This window comes from Alosa pseudoharengus, unplaced genomic scaffold, assembly GCF_046254945.1.
Source record: "Alosa pseudoharengus isolate Yale_2024_CS ecotype anadromous, Long Island Sound unplaced genomic scaffold, YU_APseudo_1.1 YU_APseudo_1.1_scf_24, whole genome shotgun sequence".
NCBI classification, from domain to species: Eukaryota; Metazoa; Chordata; class Actinopteri; order Clupeiformes; family Clupeidae; genus Alosa; species Alosa pseudoharengus.
In genome coordinates, this window is record NW_027468689.1 from 5,960,206 (window position 1) to 5,984,011 (window position 23,806).

General features: G+C 42.2%; 1 protein-coding gene across 1 annotated transcript in view; it reads right to left on the reverse strand.

The window, feature by feature from the left end:
• Nucleotides 1-9,997, reverse strand: part of mrps9 (mitochondrial ribosomal protein S9) — a 16,159-nt gene extending 6,162 nt beyond the window's left edge. Inside the window, exons 1-5 of the mRNA XM_076302947.1 lie at nt 9,899-9,997; nt 8,347-8,529; nt 3,741-3,803; nt 3,613-3,643; nt 2,898-2,977 (exon numbers count right to left, since the gene is read on the reverse strand). Coding sequence (XP_076159062.1) covers nt 2,898-2,977; nt 3,613-3,643; nt 3,741-3,803; nt 8,347-8,529; nt 9,899-9,997 — 456 coding nt within the window. The remainder of the gene's footprint in view (nt 1-2,897; nt 2,978-3,612; nt 3,644-3,740; nt 3,804-8,346; nt 8,530-9,898) is intronic.
• Nucleotides 9,998-23,806: the final 13,809 nt, after the last annotated feature.

A 23,806-nucleotide genomic window follows, 5' to 3' on the forward strand; every position in this document is an offset into this window, starting at 1 on the left:
TATTTAATTCCCTCCATCCAGATAGAGAGAATGCGATCCCCCCCCCCCCCCCCAAATACAACAACACAACACGCACACGCACACACAGGAACATATTTCCAACAGAGGGCTGGCAAGCTAACACACACTTAAAATGACCTGGCACAAATACTGAACTTGGATACGATAAGTGATGTGGTATTGTTTCATAACTGAGGCACTTAGAGCTCTCAGTACAAATCTGCTGAATTTCCACTTTTACATGTTAAAGCCAAACGCATTGAAGGACACAGGACTGTATCATGTGGTCAGTACACTAATCAGCAGCAGTGGAGGTCATCTTGGATGAAGACTGTGTGGCCATCTGGTATTATCAGCACGGTTTCCTGTTTTGTTCTATGTTCACTCTCAGTACCATAGGGTGTGAAACGTCTGTGTTTTCATCAGGAGAGTGTTACAGTCATAGTTGACTTCATCAAAGTCATGTAAGCTTGGCCCCGGCCCTGGCGCAACTGGCTGGGGCACCTGCGCTGTACACCGGCGACCCGGGTTCGATTCCCGCCCCCTGGTCCTTTCCGGATCCCACCCCGGCTCTCTCTCCCACTCGCTTCCTGTCACTCTCCACTGTCCTGTCATTAAAGGCATAAAAAGGCCAAAAAAATATACTTAAAAAAAAGCCATTCTTCTCAGAGCTGTAGTGATTTAGAATTATGTTTATTTTGTCATTTAATGACAGAACTGTTACTTCGCAAACCTTGTTACAGTGATGCTGACGTGTGATAAATACTCACATTTCCTTTCTTTTTCCTTTGCTTGGTCTGGTCTGTCCTTTCACCTCTCTCTCTCCTTTTGACTACCCCCCTCCCTACCTCTTTCTCTCTCGCTCTTCCTCCTTATCCCCCACCCCTCTTCCTACCCCTCTTTGCCTCCCCTTCTCCCCCCCCCAATATCTCTCTCTCTCTCTCTCTCTTTCCCTCTCTCTCTATCTCTCTCTCTCTCTCTCTCTCTCTCTCTCTCTCTCTCTGAAGGCTCTGCAGTGTTCCTCCTCCTGGTGGGGGTCCACCTCTCTGCTGATGCAGTGGCTGCCAGTGGCAGGCAGATTTGACACACCTATTTAAATCAGCAGCAGGGGTCCGTGTGTGTGTGTGTGTGTGTGTGTGTGTGTGTGTGTGGGGGGGGGGGGGGGGGGGCACGTTCAGGACGAAGGATGTTGTGGGGTTTAGTCAGTCCTCACATATGCACCGACCGCACACAAAAACAAAAGCCATTCTATAGTGATGCAAGATAACTACGTGGCCAAGGACAAGGAGTGTGTGTGCATGTGGGAGAGAGCAAAGGACGAGGAGTGTGTGTGAATGTGGGAGAGAGCAAAGGACGAGGAGTGTGTGTGAATGTGGGAGAGAGCAAAGGACGAGGAGTGTCTGTGCATGTGGGAGAGAGCAAAGGACGAGGAGTGTGTGTGAATGTGGGAGAGAGCAAAGGACGAGGAGTGTGTGTGAATGTGGGAGAGAGCAAAGGGAAGAGGAGTGTGTGTGAATGTGGGAGAGAGCAAAGGACGAGGAGTGTGTGTGAATGTGGGAGAGAGCAAAGGACGAGGAGTGTGTGTGAATGTGGGAGAGAGCAAAGGACGAGGAGTGTGTGTGAATGTGGGAGAGAGCAAAGGACGAGGAGTGTGTGTGCATGTGGGAGAGAGCAAAGGACGAGGAGTGTGTGTGAATGTGGGAGAGAGCAAAGGACGAGGAGTGTGTGTGAATGTGGGAGAGAGCAAAGGACGAGGAGTGTGTGTGAATGTGGGAGAGAGCAAAGGACGAGGAGTGTGTGTGAATGTGGGAGAGAGCAAAGGGAAGAGGTCGCGAGGACGACACAAACACAAACACTAAACAAACACAAAGAGGTTAAAAAATCATTAAAGAGTGTTGGGGCGACAGACAGACAGCCCCGTGGAGTTGGGGTCTCCCTCTCATCCCAAATCGCCCAGATCAACACAAGACCCCAGAATAGCACAAGCCTGATGGGCCGGCCTCATCCGCTACCAAAACTACTCTCCAAATGCCATTTCCAGAAGCCACAAACAAGAGCAGTCTTACAGTTATACAGTCACTAAAACCTGCCAGGCGGCAAGCACACATGCGCACGCGCACACACGCACACACACACACACACGCACACACACACACACGCACACACACACGCACACACACATTCTTTTTCTCTCTCTTTCTTTCTTCAGCAGCACCTTCACGTGTGAAATGGGACAGGACAGAGCCGTGGGGGTGTACAAGCCTTTTCTCTCTCCACGAGGCCGGGAGGAGCCCCATATTCACCTCATCACACAGGAGCTTATTTAACCCCCTCTCCTCCACTCATCCATCCATCCACCTCTCCATCCATCTGCACCCTTCCCCAGGGGTCTGCCCCCCCCCCTCCCCCTCACACACACACACACACACACCCTAGACACACATGCACACTCACTCAATCATCAAGCCAGACAAAACATGACCCCTGCTGTCCAATCACACTAAGCAGCCTATTTATCTCTGCCTGCCTGGCTGCACGTCTGTCTGCGAGCTCTGATTGTATGTCTGTCTGTCTGTCTGTCTGTCTGTCTGTCCTGATTGTCTGATTGACTGTCTGAACTCTCTCTGCCTGTCTGACCGACTGACTGCCTGTCTATTTGCTCAACGTATTTTCTTACGGTCAAATTGGCTGGGACTGTTGTAAAGGAAGAGAAAAGAGAAAACCTTTCTGTTTTTTTTCCTTGCAGAGGATGAATGCTATTCTTGAACAGAGTAGCTCAATAAAAATAAACAACTCAGTGTCTGGAGAATGCCATACTGTATACCACAGAAGACACAAGGCTCAAATACAACTCAATTCCATACTTAAAGACAGAGGGTAAATAATGCATAACTCACATGCATAAGTGAGTAGTAGGACTGCTTTCCTGTGAAGAACAGGAAGTGGAAGGGGCGGCCATCTTGTCCCCACTGGATTGCTGTGTAGATTAAAAGGGAAAATACACTTTGTCATTACACAACAATAGAAAACTGCTTTTAGATGGTAAATAAAACAAAAACATTACATACTTATAACAGAGCTTCAGATTAATTAAAACATATATTACAATTATTGGTGAGTCTTTTTGTGGAGACTAGGAGGTAGCAGTAGTAGTTAGCACCTAAAATATGACAATTGTTCTTGTTGGAGAGAGTTAAGAAGAGGTCCACATTTTGAAAGAGCCACCAGATGGAACATTATTTTACCACAGTAATTTCTGCAAAGGACTACCTATTCACTGGTTGGCTCTGATCACATGAATAAACCGAGTTTGAGGATAGAAGGCCTCTCTGTGTTAGATTCAGGATTGAAAACTAAAACGTATTTGCCCACACTCTTACTGGAGCTTATGCGCCTTAGAAATAACAGCCCTTGGCCCCAGCTGTGGCGCAACTGGCTGGGGCACCTGCACCGTACGCCGGCGACCCGGGTTCGATTCTCGCCCCGTGGTCCTTTCCGGATCCCACCCCTGCTCTCTCTCCCATTCGCTTCCTGTCACTATCATTAAAAAGGCATAAAAAAAGGCCAAAAAAATATACTTAAAAAAAAAAGAAATAACAGCCCTCCACCTACCAGTCTGTCTGGGAAACACTTCATCTGGATGCTGTAAAAGGAGCGGAGACACATTTTAGAGATTATGACCAATTACGGGCTCAACTGGCAAACACAAACACGAGGGTGGAGAAAGGGTGAAACGTTACCTTCATAATCGGCCTCGCTTTTTTCTCAAACAAGCCAGACGGAAACAGATACCTGATGCATCTCTGTGGACAAGACAGAGAGAAATGTATTGTACTAAACAATGATCTGCATTACGTAAAAAGACACGGAACAATATGCACCATACATTAGAGAGGGGTTGACAGTGATCAGTAACAAAGCAAAGCAAAAGGCAGGCATGAATCATAAAGGAACACAGGCCATGGCTCTGGGTACAACGTGTGTTGGTCTCTCTTCTGTTATCCTGGGCTGTTGGTCATCTTGACAAGGCGGCCAGACTGTTGTGATTCAATGGATGATGTGGTACACTGCTACCTTATTTAAAATATCTCAGCATCAGCAGTAATGTTTTAGAACCGAGTGACATTTCAAGGCTATACAATCATACAATTGTGAACTCATGACTACAGGCAAATGAAGGCAGACCTTCATTTGAAAAAAAAGTTAAAACAAACAAAACCAACCAAGTTAATCTCTGATAGTGCTGTCAAAGGCTGAAACAGAGAAGGGTAGAGAGTAAACCGGTGGCTAGAGAGCACGCCGACAGAGTCAACACCTGTTCCCACCTGGGGAGGCAATATGGTGGAACTCCCTAAGGGAGGGTAAACCTCACACGCTGTCCAAAAAGCTTTGCTTAGTCTAAACTTCAGAAAAAAACCATGAAGTCACAAGCAGGCAAGTCCTCAAGGACTGAACTGACCAGCATACATTACATATACACAACACGACACAACGCAACGCAACACAACACACCACCATTATCAGTATCATGAGTGATTAGGGTATTGTGATATTTTACCCACCACTACACACGCACGCACCCACGCACTGTGAAATGAAACTGACAACTGAAATGAAAATTCCTGCCTTTACTATTGTCATTTGCTCTTGGGATAAGCATTCAGACTGTCACAGACTCCATACCCCAAAACTATTAACTATATATAAAAACATTAACTACTTGTAATGAATTAACTTAAACCTCATGTTCAAACCAGAGAACAAAGAATCAGTCCGATTTGTTTGTGGGTCATGTGAAAACATCAACCTCCTTTAGAAACCTATTCACACACGTTCCTATATGTTTGGATGGAGTTCATATTGTTGCCAGATCCATACATATGGGTAAAAAAACTGGGATTCAGATGATAGCTTATTTGTTCCAAGCCTTGGCTATAAGAGACACACAGCATAAGCAGACTGCAACTTCACATAAAATAGCAATATGATGCTTATTAAGCTTAGTCAAGTATTCAAATGCTGATCTAATGCCACAGTATTTTTATCCTTAGAGTAACAGCCCACTTGAAAGACCAAAGCCAGTTTGGCCAGATCAGATATGCTAAATATTCTGTAGAGAATGTATTATGGTTTTCTCCAGGGCACTGACAATAGCTCATCTTTTACACACCTTCATCTAAGGAGACAACCTGGATGAAGCCAAGCAGTAACCTCCAATCCCTGACCTGTTGTCAGAGCCCATTTTCTGCTAGCCATGATGCACCCAGCAGCTGGAGTCGGAACACCGTACGTCTAAATAGCTTGGACACGCCTCCACTAATGGCTCTATTCATTAAACCGGAGAGAGATCTGGGAATTCAGTGATGAAGACTGGGAAATTTAACCATCAGCAAGGAGAATCAGTTAGCGTATACAGTGGAGTGTGCCAGGCCGAAGGGATAAGCAAAGTCGACATACAGTGCCACTGTCAGACAACAAACACACACACACACCCAATCACACAAACTGAGCAACACACATACACCATACACATACACACATACACCATACACATGTACATACAATTATAAAACTAGATGTACCGCAGAGCGGTACAAAATATGAGCGCCGCCCAGTCTAGCACCTTTTTTCCACAAAAAAAAAATCACGCTGAAAGGCATATATGATTCTAACCGTCTCACTAAATTGCATTATCCACACTCAATTCTCACTGGTATCTGCTAGAAAACAAGTACCACAACATGATTAGTTCATAGATTTCACATGTAAAATTCATTTCATACAATGCCACCCCCATCTTGCCTGTTCATAATTCTGAGAAATTCTTGAATTGTGTGCATGTGTGCGTGTACATGTTTATGTGTGTGTGTGTGTGTGTGTGTGTGTGTGTGTGTGTGTGCGCGCCTGGGTATGTGCCTGTGTTTGTGCATGTGTACATATGTCTACTGTGTGAGTATGTGTCATACGTATGATTACTGTGAATGTGTGTGTGTGCGTGTGTATCTGTTTATGCACATGTGTGCATATGGAATGGGTTAACATGACCCCTGGAGGCAAACATACGGAAAAAATAAATTGGTCATCCTAGGCCCTACGGTTCTCAAGATATTCACAGAAAACTCTGTTGGTGTACGGTCACTAAATGTACACATAAAATATTTTATTGTAAGGCCCCCCATGAACGAAAGTTCACGAGTTAACTTGGCATGCATTCGGAGGGTGTCATAATGATCCTACACTGTCAATTTCGTGCAGTTTTGACCATGTCAGCCAGAGATATTGTGATGAAAACACCTAACTTTTTGCTTTTTAATTTTTAACTAGGTGGCGCTATACATGAAATAAGTGGTAATGGGATCGGTTGACATGGCCCCCTTAAGACCAACATACAAAAAAATGGTGGTCCTCCTAGGCCCTACGGTTCTCGAGATATTCACAGAAAACTGTCTTCGGCCACCTACAGGCCAGTTGGTGTATAGTAACATAAATTAATTTATTGTGTGGCCCCCCATCAACGGATTTTCACGAAACTTGGCATGCATTCAGAGGATGTCATAATGATCCTACACTTCCAATTTCGTGCAGTTTGTGTTTAACTAGGTGGAGCTATACATGAAATGAGTGGTTATGGAATGGGTTGACATGGCCCCTTGAGATTAACATACAAAAAAAATGGTCCTCTTAAACCCTATGGTTCTCGAGATATTCACAGAAAACTGTGTCTGCCCTACCCTCCTTTCGGGGGTCCAGTCCAGCGGGGGGGCTACAGATCAAAACGAAAAACGATGGTTCCATGCTATCCATGTGGGGTTACATGCCCACCAAGTTTCGTGTACCCCGATCTTTCAGTGTCCCGGGAATCCTTGACGGAAATTTGGACATGTGAAAAAAATATATAATATAATATAATAACATTGTGACTCTTGTGTTCTGATAGCACAATATGCTATATTATCTGAAGGTACCGTACATTAGTGTGCAAATCGATGGTTCAAAAATCCTTTTGCAGTTATGAGTGATATAAAGGAAGGTCATTAATAGCTGACCTACAAAAAAGTAACCATATAATGGCAGTGATCCTGTTTCACATAGCGTAAGTAACAGTTAAAATAAATAACAGTTATTTACCCCTTAGAACTCCAGCCATTTTTTGCAGGGTTTTGCATTACTATGTTTTAAAGACTTTATAGAGGTCTTAGTGTAAGAGAGGTCATAATTCGTCCGCCGCTCACGGCCCTCAAACCCGCCACCTCAACACACACCGGCATGGGAGCCGAAGGCTCTAACCACTGAGCTAAAAGCCCAGGCTTCCAACTCAGAGGTCAGAAGCGTTCTTAAGGTTAGGGGTGTGAGGATTTACACGGGCTACTAGCATGCTAGCTCAGTTCGCCACCGTTACATTAGGAAAGTGTATTAATGACTCATATGCTGAATCTTATATCCTTTTTTTTCAGCACAACTTAGGCATGACTAAAGTATTGTCATTTCATTTCATTTTGACCAACTATATACACAAACATGTGCAAATATGTATTTATTTATTTTTAAAGAAAAGATAGGTAAGGAACACAAATAGATTAAACTTTTTTACTAATTGAAATCATACACACACTTATTCTGAAATAAATACCATTGATGTGTTTACTACAACTATCATAGTGAAAGAGAGATATCCCTCTAGCCTAGAAATCTAACGCACCCAAGCGGCAGCAAATGTAAATTGCAGCCAGGGTAGTCTAGCAACTCTCCGTTCTTGGAAAATATTGATTTTATTTGAAATATTGATATTGATATTTTCTGGACAGAAAATGACTTCCATACAAATGCCCCATGGTCCTTTCAGTTTACTTCCTGGTTGGTTTTATGGTGAAATATAATGATGTTTTGGGAGTTTTTCCCCCACTAATATATTTTCGCAGCGTCTTTTGACTCATTCCGGTCGTGGTAAAACGATAACGTTGATTCTACTGAATGTAAATCCAATTAGTTTAGCGTAATCCCTGAACCCTCCCCTTTTGATAGACACCAGTGGCACCTCTGGAAAATGAGGGTAGTAAGTCTGTTAAAGTTAGTCATTTCTCAAGGGTGCGTCAGTGGCACGAATCCGTGCTGCTAAAGTTCTGAGGGTTAATGACCAAATTAACCGTCTAAATGTAAAAGACAAGCTATAAATATATGGTATGTATATTTTTCAAATAATTTCTATTCTCCTGACTGAATATCACATCACAGATCTTTAAAACTTGAAAAGTGAAACAATGTGAAACATGAAATGCATCCCTTAATTGTCTCAAGTAGCTGACAGAAGAAAAACAACTCCTGAACAACCCCTTCCCCAATGCTTACATCAATATCTTCTTGTGTAAAATTCTCTGGGTCCTCTCCCATCATATTGGCTAGATGTCGTTTGCCAATGTTGAACTCCTCCACCTGTTTCTTGATAAACTCCTCTGTGAACTTCTCTGGGCCAGCAGCAGCCAGGTTTTTCCGCAGAAGACAACAGCTTGTACAGATCTGTCTTCTGACAGGCTGAGTGAGAAAGAAAAACAGGCACTAGTTCTAAAATCAACCCTAATTTACATCAAAATTAATATTATTGAAATGCATGTCATGATTTTAATACAAATGTCTTTCACGGTATGAACACGGATTAAGCCAGGAGCTAGCATATGGGAAATGATTTTGATAGCACATTTTGTAACGGTTAGAGATGGTTTAAGATGCTTGATATGTGTCCTCCTTTGGAAGCCTCTTTGTCATTACAGTCTCATTTTTTTTTAAATACTGGCTCTAAACAAAGGTACACAGTACAATGTACACGGTATGATAACCATGGACATTCATTCCACAGTACACCACAACAGCAGTGTACTGCTGGAACCCTTGACTAGGCTATATCAGAGAAATCAATTCAAAGCACTACCACAACATTTTGTTACCGCTATGAGTATGCTGCCTATGGTTTATTCCCTCAACAACCTACATGATGAACCCAATATCAAAGACACAACAAATATATATTTTCATTTTGTTTTGTGCTATACTGTACTGGATTAAGTAAAATTAATGTTACTGAAATTCAGTGAAAAACTGCTACAATAAATGTACTATGTATTTAAATGTAGGCAACTCATACGTAAAGAATGTGAAAAACAGAACATGCAGACAGTGATATATCAAGAGGTTTGTGTTTAGTTTCGCTCTAAGAGTTTATCAAATCTGAATCTCTGTAGAAACAGGAGAATAGTGCATAGCGTTTGGGAAAATGTGTCTGTCTGTTCATATATACCGTTACGGTTTTGAATGTAAGCAATCAGGAAAAACGGTGACAACTGTAGAAGAGCAACACATACACACACACACCACTGCAGAATGGATAACTCGTTAGCATCTTGCGCCACCAAGCCAAAAAGCTCCCCCACAATGATTCAAGACAGTAAGGTAGGTTTTAGTTGACTACGTTGGGTCATGACTCACGCATGATCTATTGACTATACACAGTACAATTTAAATATAATTGTCGTAGGTGAAAACCAATGTGTTGCAGTATTTGGAATATCGAAAATATGCAGAACGTCGAGTGACATGTCTGCAAAGCAACTGTCATCACAGAACACATACTAGCTATCCTAACTATCTATCTATCTATCTATCCTAACATGTCGCAAAACTTTGTAATGTCAGCTTCGCAATGTCATCGAGTTGGTCTGCAATAAGTGACAGACGTAACGTTTCACAAAAGGGTAAATGTCAGTTTAATCTGACAAGCAGAGCTTTTTCACAAGTTAGCTAACCAAGGGCATTCTGAGTCATTACACCATGTAGGTAAACGCAGCTCAAACAGTAACTGCACACGTCGGATGAAACTATGAATACAGTCTAATCACTACGGTTTTACCTGTCGGCCAACTGTTGTGGCGACGATGTGCGATCCTGCAAATTTATTTCCATATCTTAACAGCAGAGACCCCACCACGGTACCTCTGGAGGCGGCCATGATGCCTCGAATGAAAATCCGGAAACTGCGTGACGTAATTTCCCGTTCCAATTTCCCTTCAGGCTTCATGTGAATACTAGAGTGGTGAGTAGACTGTTGATGTTAGTGTTTGTTTTTATTCTTAAATAGAAGAAGTGGCTTTTGCCACACTCACACATTTAATATGTACGCCAACTACTGGCAAAATGTGTTTATATCGCACGCAAGAAGAACCTATTCGCATATTGCCACATTCTGTTGCCATTTCTACAAAAAAAAGTCCACGTCAAAAACTTTCAAAGCTGCGCGTGCCATATCAAAGGTACCATGAATGTTGGCATTTGGACAAACTGGCTTGTTTGTCAAAATACTTAAAATGACTGAAAACCTCAAAGAGCTCAAAAACCTCAAACACTGTTAGTGATACAGACATGCTATTTCAGATTTCTCCAAAGGGTTGCCATAGAGGCATCTGTGGGGGCTTTTGCCTTTATATCAATAAGTCAAGTCAAGTCAAGTCAAGTCAACTTTATTTCTATAGCACATTTAAAAACAACTGAGTTGAACCAAAGTGCTTACAAACAAACGTAAAACAATGACAATGGTACAACAACAATAATCACATAACATGGGGGGAAAATAAATAAATAATTGAAATAATAATAAACAAGTTGGTCAAAAATAAAATAAAGAATAAAGAGTGTGTGTGTGTGGGGGGGGGGTATTAAGGTAGATTAAAAGCTTGGGAGAAAATGAAAGTCTTTAAGTTAGACTTAAAGCAGTCAATGGTTGGAGAGGACTTAATATGTACAGGTAGACTATTCCAGAGTTGGGGGGCAACAACAGAGAAGGCTCTATCACCCTTAGTTTTAAGGCGTGTTTTAGGGATATAGAGAAGATTCTGAGATGAAGACCTAAGTGATCTTGGAGTGCTGTAAGGAATTAGTAGGTCACCTATGTAACTAGGTGCCAGACCACTGAGGGCTTTGAAGACAAAAAGTAAAATTTTAAACTTAACTCTGTGCTCCACAGGTAACCAGTGCAGCTTAGCCAACACAGGAGTTATATGCTCACGTTTCTTAGAGCCACTTAGTAATCTAGCTGCTGCATTTTGAACTAGCTGAAGTCTGTTGAGAGTGGAGTGGGTCAGGCCTGCATATAAGGAATTACAATAATCTAGTCTAGAAGTTATGAAAGCATGTATAAGAGTTTCAAGATCGGAGAAGGACAAAAAGGGCTTCAGTTTTGCAATGGTTCTTAACTGGAAAAAGCTGCCTTTGACCACACTATTTACTTGCTTATGAAAATTTAAAGAGGAGTCAAAGAAAACCCCAAGATTCTTTACTTCACTGTGGCAGTTTGCAGAGAGAGGTCCTAGTGCATTTTTCAAGATAGAAACATCGCTTGGAGGGCCAAAAATAATTATATCAGTTTTACTTTCGCTCAGTTGAAGAAAATTTCTTGCCATCCAGCATTTGATGTCACTGAGACAGTTAAAAATATTCTCCAAAGAACAAATGCCATTAGTGTTAACAGGCAGGTAAAACTGAGTGTCATCTGCATAGCAGTGATACTGAATGTTATACTTTTTAAAAATTGAGCCAAGGGGTAGCATATAAAGAGAGAATAGAAGAGGGCCCAAAATGGAACCCTGAGGAACACCACATTTTATAAGGGCAGAGGAAGAGGAGAAATTGCCTAAACTAACTGAAAATGATCTATCACTAAGATAAGAAGAGAACCATTGCAAAACAGAACCCTGGAGACCAACTTCATCCTCCAAGCGTTTTAATAGGATGTTATGGTCGATGGTGTCAAATGCTGCACTCAGATCAAGAAGCACCAAGAGGGCACAAGATCCAGAATCAACTGCTAAGAGAATGTCGTTTTGGACTTTAAGCAAGGCCGATTCAGTGCTGTGCAGAGATCTAAAACCTGATTGGAATTTATCACATATATTGAACTCACTCAGATAAGAAGAAACCTGAGAGAGGACAACCTTTTCTAGTATCTTTGACAGAAAAGGTAATTTAGAAATAGGCCTATAATTCTTCAGGTCACTGGGCTCAAGGTTAGGTTTCTTAAGTAAAGGTTGCACAATTGCACGTTTAAAACCTGAGGGGACCACTCCATTGGTTAGTGAGTGATTAATTATGGCCAATACAAGAGGGCAGATGATGGTAAAAACTTCTTTAAAAAGGCGTGGCAGGATGTAGATGTCATATGGGAGACCACCTCAGAAAGCTGGGAGGAAGATATAGCCTGAAACTGTTGGAGGCAGCTAGGTGAAAGTTCTATCACTGAGGGATCCGAATCTGGAGGTGAGATTTGAGATTTTATTTTGTCAATTTTATTGATGAAGAAGTTGAGGAACTTCTCACAGATTTCTGTTGAAGGGGCAAGAGTAGATGACGCAGAGGCAGGATTTATAATAGAGTTAATGGTATTAAATAAAACTTTAGGCCTATGAGCATTATTGTTGATAAGCTGAGCATAATACTCAACCTTTGCTGCCTTAACAGAGTTTTGGTAGGTCTTTAGAGAATCTCTGAAAAGGTCATAGAAGACCTGAAGCTTCTCTTTTTTCCATTTGCGCTCTGCTTTCCTGCAAGATTTTCTGACAGAACGGGTCGTGGCATTTAACCATGGAGTGGTGATAGTTTTGACACGCTTTTGTTTTAGTGGGGCAACACAGTCTAAGGTCTCAAGACAGGATGCATTAAAGAGAGTGATTAATTCTTCAATGTCAGAGCAGGTGGAAATAGCAACAGAGATAGTAGGTGAGTGAGAGAGGATGAAAGTATTAGAGAATGTTGTGGCTGTGGTGGAATTAATAGAACGGGCAAAGGAATAGGACTTAGGGGGAAATACAGGGGGACAAAACAAAATAGATTCAAATAAAATAAAAAAATGATCAGAGACCCCAACATCCATAATTTCTAAGTTGGAAACATTGAAACCATAAGACAATACTAGGTCTAATGTGTGGCCTTTCTGATGTGTCGGGGCCATACCAGATTGCACAAGATTGAAAGAGTCCACAAGGCATAAAAAGTCCTTAACCAAAGGTTTTGATGAGCAACAGATGTGAATGTTAAAATCCCCTAAAATCATGAAATTGTCAGCGAGCGAGAGGCCATAAAAGATAGTAGATCAGCAAATTCTTGAATTAAATTACAATTAAGCTTAATTTTTGGTGGTCGGTAAACTAATGCACAGAGGAGGGTGGCATTTATCTTTACAAGCTGTACCTCAAAAGTGGAGAACATATCAATTTGTACAATTCTACATTTAAAGTTGTTATTATAAACAGTGACCAGACCACCTCCACGACCAGTAGCCCTAGGGGAATTCATGAAGCTGCAGTGAGGAGGGCAGAGTTCTCCAAGTGGAATGACGTCGTTACCGCTGAGCCAAGACTCCGTTATAAACAAAAAGTCCAGGTGATGAGACGTGAAGCGGTCGTTTAAAATGAAAGTCTTGTTACAAATAGATTGTGCGTTCAATAACGCAAATTTGACGGGAGGAGGGTCTTGCGCATGCTGCAGAACTTCCTGCGGTGAACCAGCTGTGAGAACTTTTACCTTCGGATGAAGGTCTTGCGGCGGTTCAGGCGCAGTCTGACATGGTGATGTGACATTCTCAGCAGCTCCATCGAAGTTGTCCAAGATGTGAGAGACAGATTCTCGCTGCGTTGTTGGTCGCTGTAGATTCTCCACTGACACTGAGTTGTTTGCGGGAGCGGACTGCTCTGAAAAACCGCGTTGATTAGGCAAGAAATCCCATGGAGATGATGGAGGGATGCTTTCGTCTGTCGCACGGATGATAGAGCGACCTGCGCCTCTGTGCAAGTAGCGTTTCCGCCGGAGGATCCCCGCTGCCCGAGAAGACAGTGGAGAGAGACAATAGGACAGTGGAGAGAGACAGGAAGCAATTGGGACATCACTGCAGGCCAGAATTGAACCTGCGATTTTTCTGAGAGGGTGACTTGTGAGCCTCTGGCTGATTTGACATGGAATGACCCAATGCAATGGCAGTCACAGCATGCACTCCATCACAACATAAATATGTGAGACAACATTGACCAGATGGATATTATAGTTTTATTTAGTTGCCTTTACAAGATTCTAGTTCATCAACCTGTTAAGCAAAGATTCTAGAGATAATCTTTGCTGTTAAGTTAGCATTAGTCTATTACCTTGATTAAAGATAAGCTTATGATTGTTATATCAGCAACCCAGTTTGGAACCTCTGAAGTTCGCCTACAAAAAGCTACCATCTTTACCCATATAAGGAGATCCGGTATCTTGAGATTTTTCCTATGGGAAAATAACATGGGGATTTGGAATTATCACACCTGTTAAACTCTCGTGGGAACGACAAAATTGGAAATGCAGAAGTTTTCCTGAACACACTTTTGTCCTCTGCCTTTGAATGGGTACTGTGATCTTCGGTACATTAAGACGCCAAACCCAGATTTGCTACCCCAGAGCTAACTTGCTAACTAACTTAATGGCAAGTTTCGCCCTATACAATAAGGGAAATGCAGTGTTTCCCATACATTGACTAATCTGTGGCGGGGCGCCACGAAATAAAAATCGGCCGCCACAGATTAATATTCTATGTTTAATTTAATTTAATTTAATTTAAATTAAATATAAGGTCAAATCCTTGCATTGCCATTGAGCTGCGCTTTTTACGCACGCAGCCTTTCCTTGCCCCGCTCCGCTCTCTCTCGTAGCCCGCTGCCCCTCCTCTGCATGTGCATTTAACTAAATATTTACGATTGTTGAAGGATTGTTGTTGCCACATAGAAGCATTGCATAGAAGACGTCTGGCAAAATTGCTATTAAATCCGCTTAGCATCGTGACCATGCTGCGCAAATTTGTTAAAAACTGCTGCATTGAAGTGAACTCTGCTAAGGTCTTATCACAACATAGTAGGCTACATTGAAGAGACTAAACTAAGTTAAGTTATGAAATCAAGCAGTATCTCAAAGCTAACGTTAGAATACTGTTTGGATGTTGAATTTAGCATGCTTAGCCTACTTACAGCTGCTTGTCAATTTCGTTGAAGGGCGAATTTAGGGCGTTTTATTGACTCTGACACTGAATGTTTGCAAAATCCCAATGTAAATGGAAAAGTGTTTTCCAAAATTCAAAAGTGCTTGTCCCAAGGAGAAGTACGTGAACCTTTATTTTAACTATGTAGAAAACGTTATGAATTGCATCCACACATCAGCAGCCTTTCAACTGTGTTACAATTGCAATGGTTCCCTCAAACGTCTTAAAGTGACAGGCACTCAATTAGACCTATACACTACCAAGACGATCTTAATAGCACGTCCCCCCCCCCCCCTTGTCCAAGTCAGCTACCGCCACAAATTGAATCCAATTCTGTGGGAAACACTGAAATGTGAATATTACTACCCCCAGCGCCCTATATGGCTCTGGGGGTAGTGATATTCAAATGTCCCTTATTGTGACATCTCATAAGGGAGATTTCTGACTAGCTCACAAAATCACATAGTTTCTGACATCAACCTCTCTCAACTAACCCACAAAAACTCAACGCATGGTTTTGTTTTCCACCTGGAGTGTTTGTAGAAGCATCAGAGACCCGAATGGAAGTGCAAAAAACACAGAAAAAGTGAGTTTTGCATACTATGGCCCCTTTAAAACAAAAAAAACTGCTAGCTTAAATGAAGGTAAGATGCATGGATGTTTAATTAACAACAAAGGTAAAATGCATAACCATAAGTGAGGAAACCAGAACACATCCTACCTGAAAGTGTTTTCAATTGTAATTAGTGACTCCACATCTGTCAAACTACAATTTAAAATATGAAAGAAATTATGAAAAGGAAATAAGCCTACTGGTGCTATGAAAAGTTCTAGGCCAGTGTTGAGACATGCACACAGACATTGTTGTTCTCATCATTTTTCTAGTCTGCTTGGAGTTCATTCACGCTCAGTTTTATTGTCCTTGTGAATAGTGAATAGTGGCATCTTGTAGCGGTCAAGTTTGCACAGTCCCTTGTCAAGGGCGCAGCCTCCTAAACCTCCTCGTCTTCCTTATCCTTCTCAAGAACCCTACAGCCAGTGCTGCAACTGCAGAGATCCCCTAGAATCCTACAGCCAGTGCTGCAACTAGATCTGCAGAGATTCCCTATTTCATCACACCCTTTTATTCTGATTTATCACCCGGAGTGAAGAAATACTCTTTTCTAATTGGCTGGTTGGGTGGGTATTAATAGTAAAAAAAAGTTTAATCACCGTTCCATATCAATGCTTATGAATGGTAACTATAACAACAATAGTAGGACGACGGTTGAGCCTGGAAGCAGGCTTCGCAACAATGAAATCAACTGTAAACAAGCTAACTGTCCATGCTATTGCTGTTATAGGGCCAAAGAAAGTTGTACAAGTCGGCTTCTTTTTAAACGGAACTGAGTGTCTCCTTTGCGTGTTATAAAGGCATGACTATTGCCTGCGCGTCGGGGAGTTATTTGCCTTTTGCACTCGTCCATTAATTCCGTATAACAGGACACCTCGGCGGCCGCTATCCCTTACTTAACATTCCATACTCATCACATTCCATACTCATCACATTCCATACTCATCACTTGGTAGTAGATTGTCAGAACAGATTTTTTTCATGTCTGGCCAACCTCTGTCAACTTCATGTCTGCCAACTTTCTTCATGAAATACCATTTTTCATGATGTCTGATGCTGGCAACAGTATCACTAGGTTCCTGCTCATGGCTGTTTTTGACAGGTAGGGGATTGTAAAATAGAAGTTGGAAATCAGTTGTGGCATAGGTGCACTTGCGCCTCCACCCATAGAGGTCATATGTGGTGGGAGTTTGGAGTACACATGGATCAATGCCCAGCCTACCATCCTCTTGCGCCGCCCTGACAGAGTTGGAACAGAAATCCTGGCGTATTAATCAACGTGAGGGAGCACAGGCCTCGGGCTCGTGCCAGTCGATGAGTTTCCCTGGTTAATTCGCCTAAGGAATGCAGTCGTCAGCGGAATGATAAACTGTGTTTGCCCTTGTTTTTAGCCACAAGCACGCTCCCGTTCACAAAGAAAAATAGTTTGGACCTATGGTCTCTAATTCACAGTGGGGGGTGAGAGAAGGCCCATTAATCACACCTTTGCCCCAGTCTACCCCTGACAGGAGACGGTGTCCAGCCCCACCAGAGACGGTTGGGAAGAATGTCTGGGCTCTTTCCCTTGTGTAAACGGTGAAATATGACACCCATAAAGTAATTACTGTACACAGACACTCAGTGTGGTTACAGTTTTGAATGTGCTCAATGCAAATACATCCGTCTGGAGGACCTGAGTTCTTGTGAGTGTGCTTATGACTGTGTTATAAACATACATTAATATGTTATGACAGATTGGGAAAATATTGCTGTTATCCATGGTAACTATCCAATGAAATATGACACAGGGGACATATAAAACTTTCATATATCAATCCATTGATTTATGATAAAAAAAAAACCCAGCTGTGTGTTGAGCCATGCTTCCTATTAGAGAAACAAGACATTCTGCAGGCCTAAATGCACATTGATTTCAGTTACGTCTGGGGACATGACCAATTTCCAACAATATTTCAAATGTTTTAGGAAATATCCCACCAAAACTCAAGTCTGTTGTAGAACCTGAGTGGAAGCAGAGTTGTCACTGCTGAGACCATTCAGATCAGTCATACTAGCAGCCATCTCCATGCTTTGAATGACAATGCTTTACAGGTATGACACAGTCTACTCCCTGGAAAGGGGCCAAATATATTCACGACAGAAGTTGTTTCATGGGCAATTTTGAGTTTTACTTCACATCAAGAACACTCCTCCATGCAATGTACACCTGAACTTGAACTGTATTTGAAAATCAAACTCTCAACAGATTTGAATAGTTTTATGTGCTTTTTTTACTATTTTTCTAGAATTAATTGTTTGGCAAAGCGTTCATTGTGGCCAGTTGTCCAGGCTGAAACTATGGCAACCCAAATAAAATCTCTTGGTATCAAGTTATGTGTGACGGTATTTGAGGATAGTCTGTGCAGTTATGTGGTCTAGCTCAGAACACCCTGGTGAACACCCTGGTTTGGGCAATGTAAGAAAAAATGTCACAGTATGCCAACTGTATACAGTATGCCAATACAGTATGCCAACTGTATCACCAAAAGACTACTTATGCATGATACATTGGTGCTAACTGCTGTTTTTTAATTTGCTTTTGCTTTTTTAGATCAAAACTGTTGACAACAAAATGTCCATGGTTTGTATGTCATATTCTGACTGTATGCTTTCTTGATATTTTAATGATAAACACAAATCAGAACAGAAATGTATCACTGTACTCCTCAACAAAGAAAGCACAAAAATAAACTTTACCAAAGACGTACAAAAACAAAATTCATCAAAGCATGAGCAAGCAAAGTATTGATTTATAGAATTCTAAATCAGACATCTCTGTAGACGCTTCAGGGAAAGCGTGATGACATCAGTGAGAAAGGGAGGGAGGGAGAGAGTGAGAGAACAGAAATTTCTCTTCTTTGACTTATGAAGCTGGCTGACCTGTGTGTAATTTGTGTGTGTGTGTGTGTGTGTGTGTGTGTATTTGTGTGTTTGTGTGTGCGAGTGTGTGTCTTTGTCATGGGTCCCAACGCTTGGCCCCAGGCCATATCCACACACACACACACACACACCTACACACACACACACACACACACACACACACACACACACACACACACACACCTCCATTCCTCTGCTCAGCCCACATGTGAGTGAGTGTGTGTACCTCAAGCTAACTCTGACTGGCTCCTTATCTAGTGGGGCGTAGAGGCAGTGATTGGAAAAGGCAGCTAGGGGGCATGACAAGCCCTTCATGTCAGACCTAGTCCTGCCTCACACACACACACACACACACACAGACACACACACATATACACACACACAACACTAACAAATCAAATCAGTCACATATAGAAATGAAAATTGTAGTTACAAACATGTCATATACCTAATATTCTCACAGATAGATAAGATATAAAACAAAATACAAATTATACCATTTTTCATCTTTCTGTTATGTTTGTTGCTCTTCTATTTCTTATTGGACCTGCTATGGGCAGCCGTGGCCTACTGGTTAGCGCTTCGGACTTGTGACCGGAGGGTTGCCGGTTCGAACCCTGACCAGTAGGCACGGCTGAAGGGCCCTTGAGCAAGGCACCTAACCCCTCACTGCTCCCCGAGCGTCGCTGTTGTTGCAGGCAGCTCACTGCCCCGGGATTAGTGTGTGCTGAGTGTGTTTCACTAATTCACGGATTGGGATAAATGCAGAGACCAAATTTCCCTCACGGGATCAAAAGAGTATACTTATATACTTATTTTATAATGTATACTTTAGGCCTACATTACCTGACAGTATTATAACTAGATGTACCGCATAGCGGTACAAAATATGACCGCCGATCAGTCCTGCACATCCATTCCGCGAAAATAAATCATATTAATGAATTTGTCTCCATCTTCTACTCCATCCCCCACTCTTGAAACTTTTGTGTATGCTTGTTTGGAATGTGTGTTTGCACACATTCCGCACACAAAGTAGCCTACTGGCGCTGCAAAGGTGAATAGATTTGTTTCTGGGCCAAAAAATCTGTAGCATTGTTATAAAACCTTTAAAATCTCTAAACAATCACAAGTAGGGCAGTTCATCACAGTCCATCCATTGCAACTGGACTGATGAAAGGTACACCTGTAGGCTACATTGTATTTGGGAAAAGCAGAAGGTAGCAGCATAATGTATTTATTTATTTATTATTAAACAAAACAATCCCTGTCAGTTCCATGCAGTTTTCAACAGCTATCAAGAAGAGAGGTCATGTCATGGATTTTTGTGAATGTTTCTTCTTCTACATATGCATAAGTTTAGTCATCTAGTTCAAATGATATTCAGCTTTATTGTCAATGCACAAATTAAATACAAGTAGTCTAAAACAAAATGCCGTTTTACCCAGTGGTGCAAATAACTGACATGTCCAAAAGGGCCTTCATGAAATGCGTTGCGAGACTGCTCATACACATTTTAACGGAAAAGTTGAATAGCTACTGTCCGTTATTGTTTGTGCAAATAATATGCTGATTCATGTTCCCTTGCATTTTGCAACTATGAGGTCCATGGTTAAGCTCAATCTTTTGACGCAATCTTTTGATTTTCACCCAGCCTAGTCCATGGTAGGCGCCCGATAGAAATATTGTTTAATTTTGCGATTGAGATATCCACGCACTGGCGCCCCCCCCCCCCCCCCCGACGACGTGTTCGCCCCCCGGTTTTAGAGCTATTCTAAATGCAAAAATGCATAGAGGGAGTTATGACAAAACCGTGACTGTTAACAAACTATAAGCTATATAAGGTAGGCCCTATGCTAGGCCTATTACACAACACAAATTGTCACTAGGCGATGCTGGCGACCCAAATAAAATCTCCTTTGGAACCAATGGCTTACACCTTACAGTATCAAGCTGCCACCTCTTGGCGAAAAGTTAATAGTTTTGCATATCAGTAGTAATACATTTCAGGTAGCTGTGTGAATCACGGAAAGGGCGAATGAAGTGGACACTTCTAAATGGAACCCAACCCACTGTTCAGTAGCTCAAGGTCTGTGGCTAAAGCAGCCATAATGAAAGCGTTATCATTGTTTGGGTACTTCTCACACACGTGTTTTTTAATCGCATAGACTACAACTACCAAGCTGGAATCAAAGCACATCGACTCCCCTCTCACACCCTAAACACGCACTTCGAGCAAACAAAAAGCGCCTCAGTCTCACGGAATAGCCATAGGCAAAACTGTATCTGACCGGTGTAACATTGGTACTAAATCATCCATCGCAAAGAATGATTTTTGTAGCACGTGCAACAAATATGTGTAGGTACAGCCCTGCCCTGAATACATCTCAACGTGCGCTCTAAAACATCTGGTTTAAATGGAGATGTAGATCATCACGGGTGCGTTAATAAATCTACATTGCGGCGAGTTGAAACAAATTATTCACTTTGACAAATTTATGTAGTTTCAGTTACTTTACTTTGAGCCATGCTCTTCCTTACTTGAATCACCTTTGAAAATAGAGGATTGAAGTAGCCTATATGGGTGTTTGGGAATGAATGTTGACTCAGATGCTTTTTGAGACCTTGAGCAGAAATGTCCCAGCCCGTTGTTTAGGATGCATCATAGACAGGTTATCTTTCAGGTAGCCTATATATTTTCCATTAAAAAACCATCACGTAGCGAACTTGTTGTGGCTAACTCACTTAGCTCCTGTTAGTAGCCTAGGTTATGGTCATAAGCAAATGAGATGACAGTCGAAAGATACAATTAGTGCTGTTATCGATTTGCTTGGTAGCCTATAAACGCATTTATGGTTTTCTACAAATACATCAATAATCAAATTGGCCTCCATCACTCAACCATGCTAACGGTAACATTATTTTACCTACGTTCTGCTATTGATAGGATTAACGTAGCCTACCTGCAGTAAAAAACAAGCATGTCCGATAAATTACATGTCATGCAGAAATCATCCTACCCTTAGACGTTCTCTGCGGTAAACTACTGTAGCCTACAGTCTTGTCCATGTAGGAAGCGTAGTGTCTTTCCAACCCACTTTAGATTAACTTCCAACAAAATTACGTCTCACTGCAACGATGCGCCATCTAGTGGACAAACGACTACTTATCGCCAATACTGGAAATGCAGCCATGATGATGATGATGAATATTTTGGCTTTCTTTTAATCCTACTGAATTTGTAATTATGTATCGGCCGTTCTAATACCGATAGTATGTGGGTGCCTGTGTGTGTGTGTGCATGTGTATATGTATATGTGTGCACCACCATCTACAGGCCAATGAGTGTACAGTCACTAAATGTACACATAACTTAATTTTTTAGACCCCCCCATGGATGAAATTCTACGAAACTTGGCATACCCCCAGAGAATGTCAGGTTAATCATACACATAAAATTTGGTGCAGTTCTGAACGTCTTTACTGAAGAGAGGGGCGATTAAAGCAGAATGATATTGCATTTTCATTTTTTACCGGGGGGGTGCAAATCACAAATGAGTGATTATGGGCTAGGTTGATGTGGGCCCTTGAGACCAACATACCATAAAAATTTCTTCAACCTCGGTGCCACGGTTCAGGTAGTTATTTAGGAAAAACTGCATTTTTTGGGTTTCGGGGGGCCCAGCGCGGAGGGGGAGTGGCCCCCGGGGACCAAACGAAATGTTTCCGTAAAAGTCTAGTGGGGCTACATACCCACCAAATTTCATGTGCCCCGGTGTATCTATCTATATATCCATCTATCTATCTATCTATCTATCTACCTGCGCACACACCTTGGAAACTAGATGATAATGATGATGGTAGTTGTGAATAGTAGCAACCAAAGTCTGAAGTACCATCACACCCGACCCCGACCAGTAGGAACGGCCCTTGAGCAAGACACCTAAAGCCTGTTACATACTCGCCACTCCCAACCGGTATCGCGACAATGTGACGTGACGTCACGGGAGCGCTGTAACCATTTATACTTGCGCGTGTGGTCGCACCGTGGTGGTGAGCTGTCAGTAGCATTGGCCTCATCAATGCCAGTAAAAACTACCCTCTGTGATAATACTTCAGACTTCGGTTGCTGCTATTCACAACTACCATCATCACCATCTAGTTTCCAAGGTGTGTGCAGCTAGATAGATAGATAGATAGATACTTTATTTATCCCGAGGGAAATTTTAGCTAGCTGGCTGGTGCTGAGAGATGAGTTTGTGTAATTTCCTAAGGTGGAAAGAGATTTTTTTCAGGTCAGCAGATATCCTTTGGTTAAAAAAAAATATCTTCGTTACCTTTTGCTGGATTATTGGCATGTCCCTGGGTCCTAGTTCTTTCATCTTAATTCCCTGTGTTACATCTCTCTCTGGTAGCTTCATTAACTTATCCAGCAAACTATTAAAAAATCACAAACTCTCACTGGTAATTTCCCTCTCTTCTCAAACGACTATTCAAACATCATGTTTATTTAAGATGTGGGCTAGGCTATATGAAATGCCTGAATGTGGTTGATGCCTGTATAGAGACATGCATGCTCCCTGATCTTGGCTTCAAGCTCATCCTGCTTGTCGCGCGCATCTTTAAAAAAATCTCCTGTGCACGACCTGCCTGCGTGAGGCTGAAATTTCTCGTGCGACAGAGGAAATGATGCAATTTTGACGTCACATTGTCGCGCTACCGACAATGAGTATACGTGCCACTATCATTTTTGGTGTAGCCAGTTTCATTGATTATAGTGGAAGCTAACTGTCGCAGCATATGAACAGAACGCTTTAGTTACAGTACGTGCCTGGTGTAGGCTGCCTGTAGCCCTCCCAGCCCTGGTGAGCTGTCTTGACTGGTTTGAACTGAAGCTTCCATAACATCCCCTCCATGCGCACATGTTGCTCCCAATGCCGTGGACAATGTTTATCTGGGCTTAATATCTGCTCTCTGATGGGCATGGAAATCATTTTGCGAGATGATCACAGACACATGTGAGAGAGAACAGGGCCCTTTTGTAATGTTACCAAACGACAGATAATGAATAGAGACACCGCACGATGATGCGGAGCGGAGTTGGAACTGCCAGCAATTACCTGGTGAAAATCGGCCCTCGTCAGTATCTGTCTAATTACAAAGCCACCCTGGCAGCGCGTGAAACCGGTCGAGTGGCACAGCAGATTGGGCCCCGGCCACACAGCCACACATGT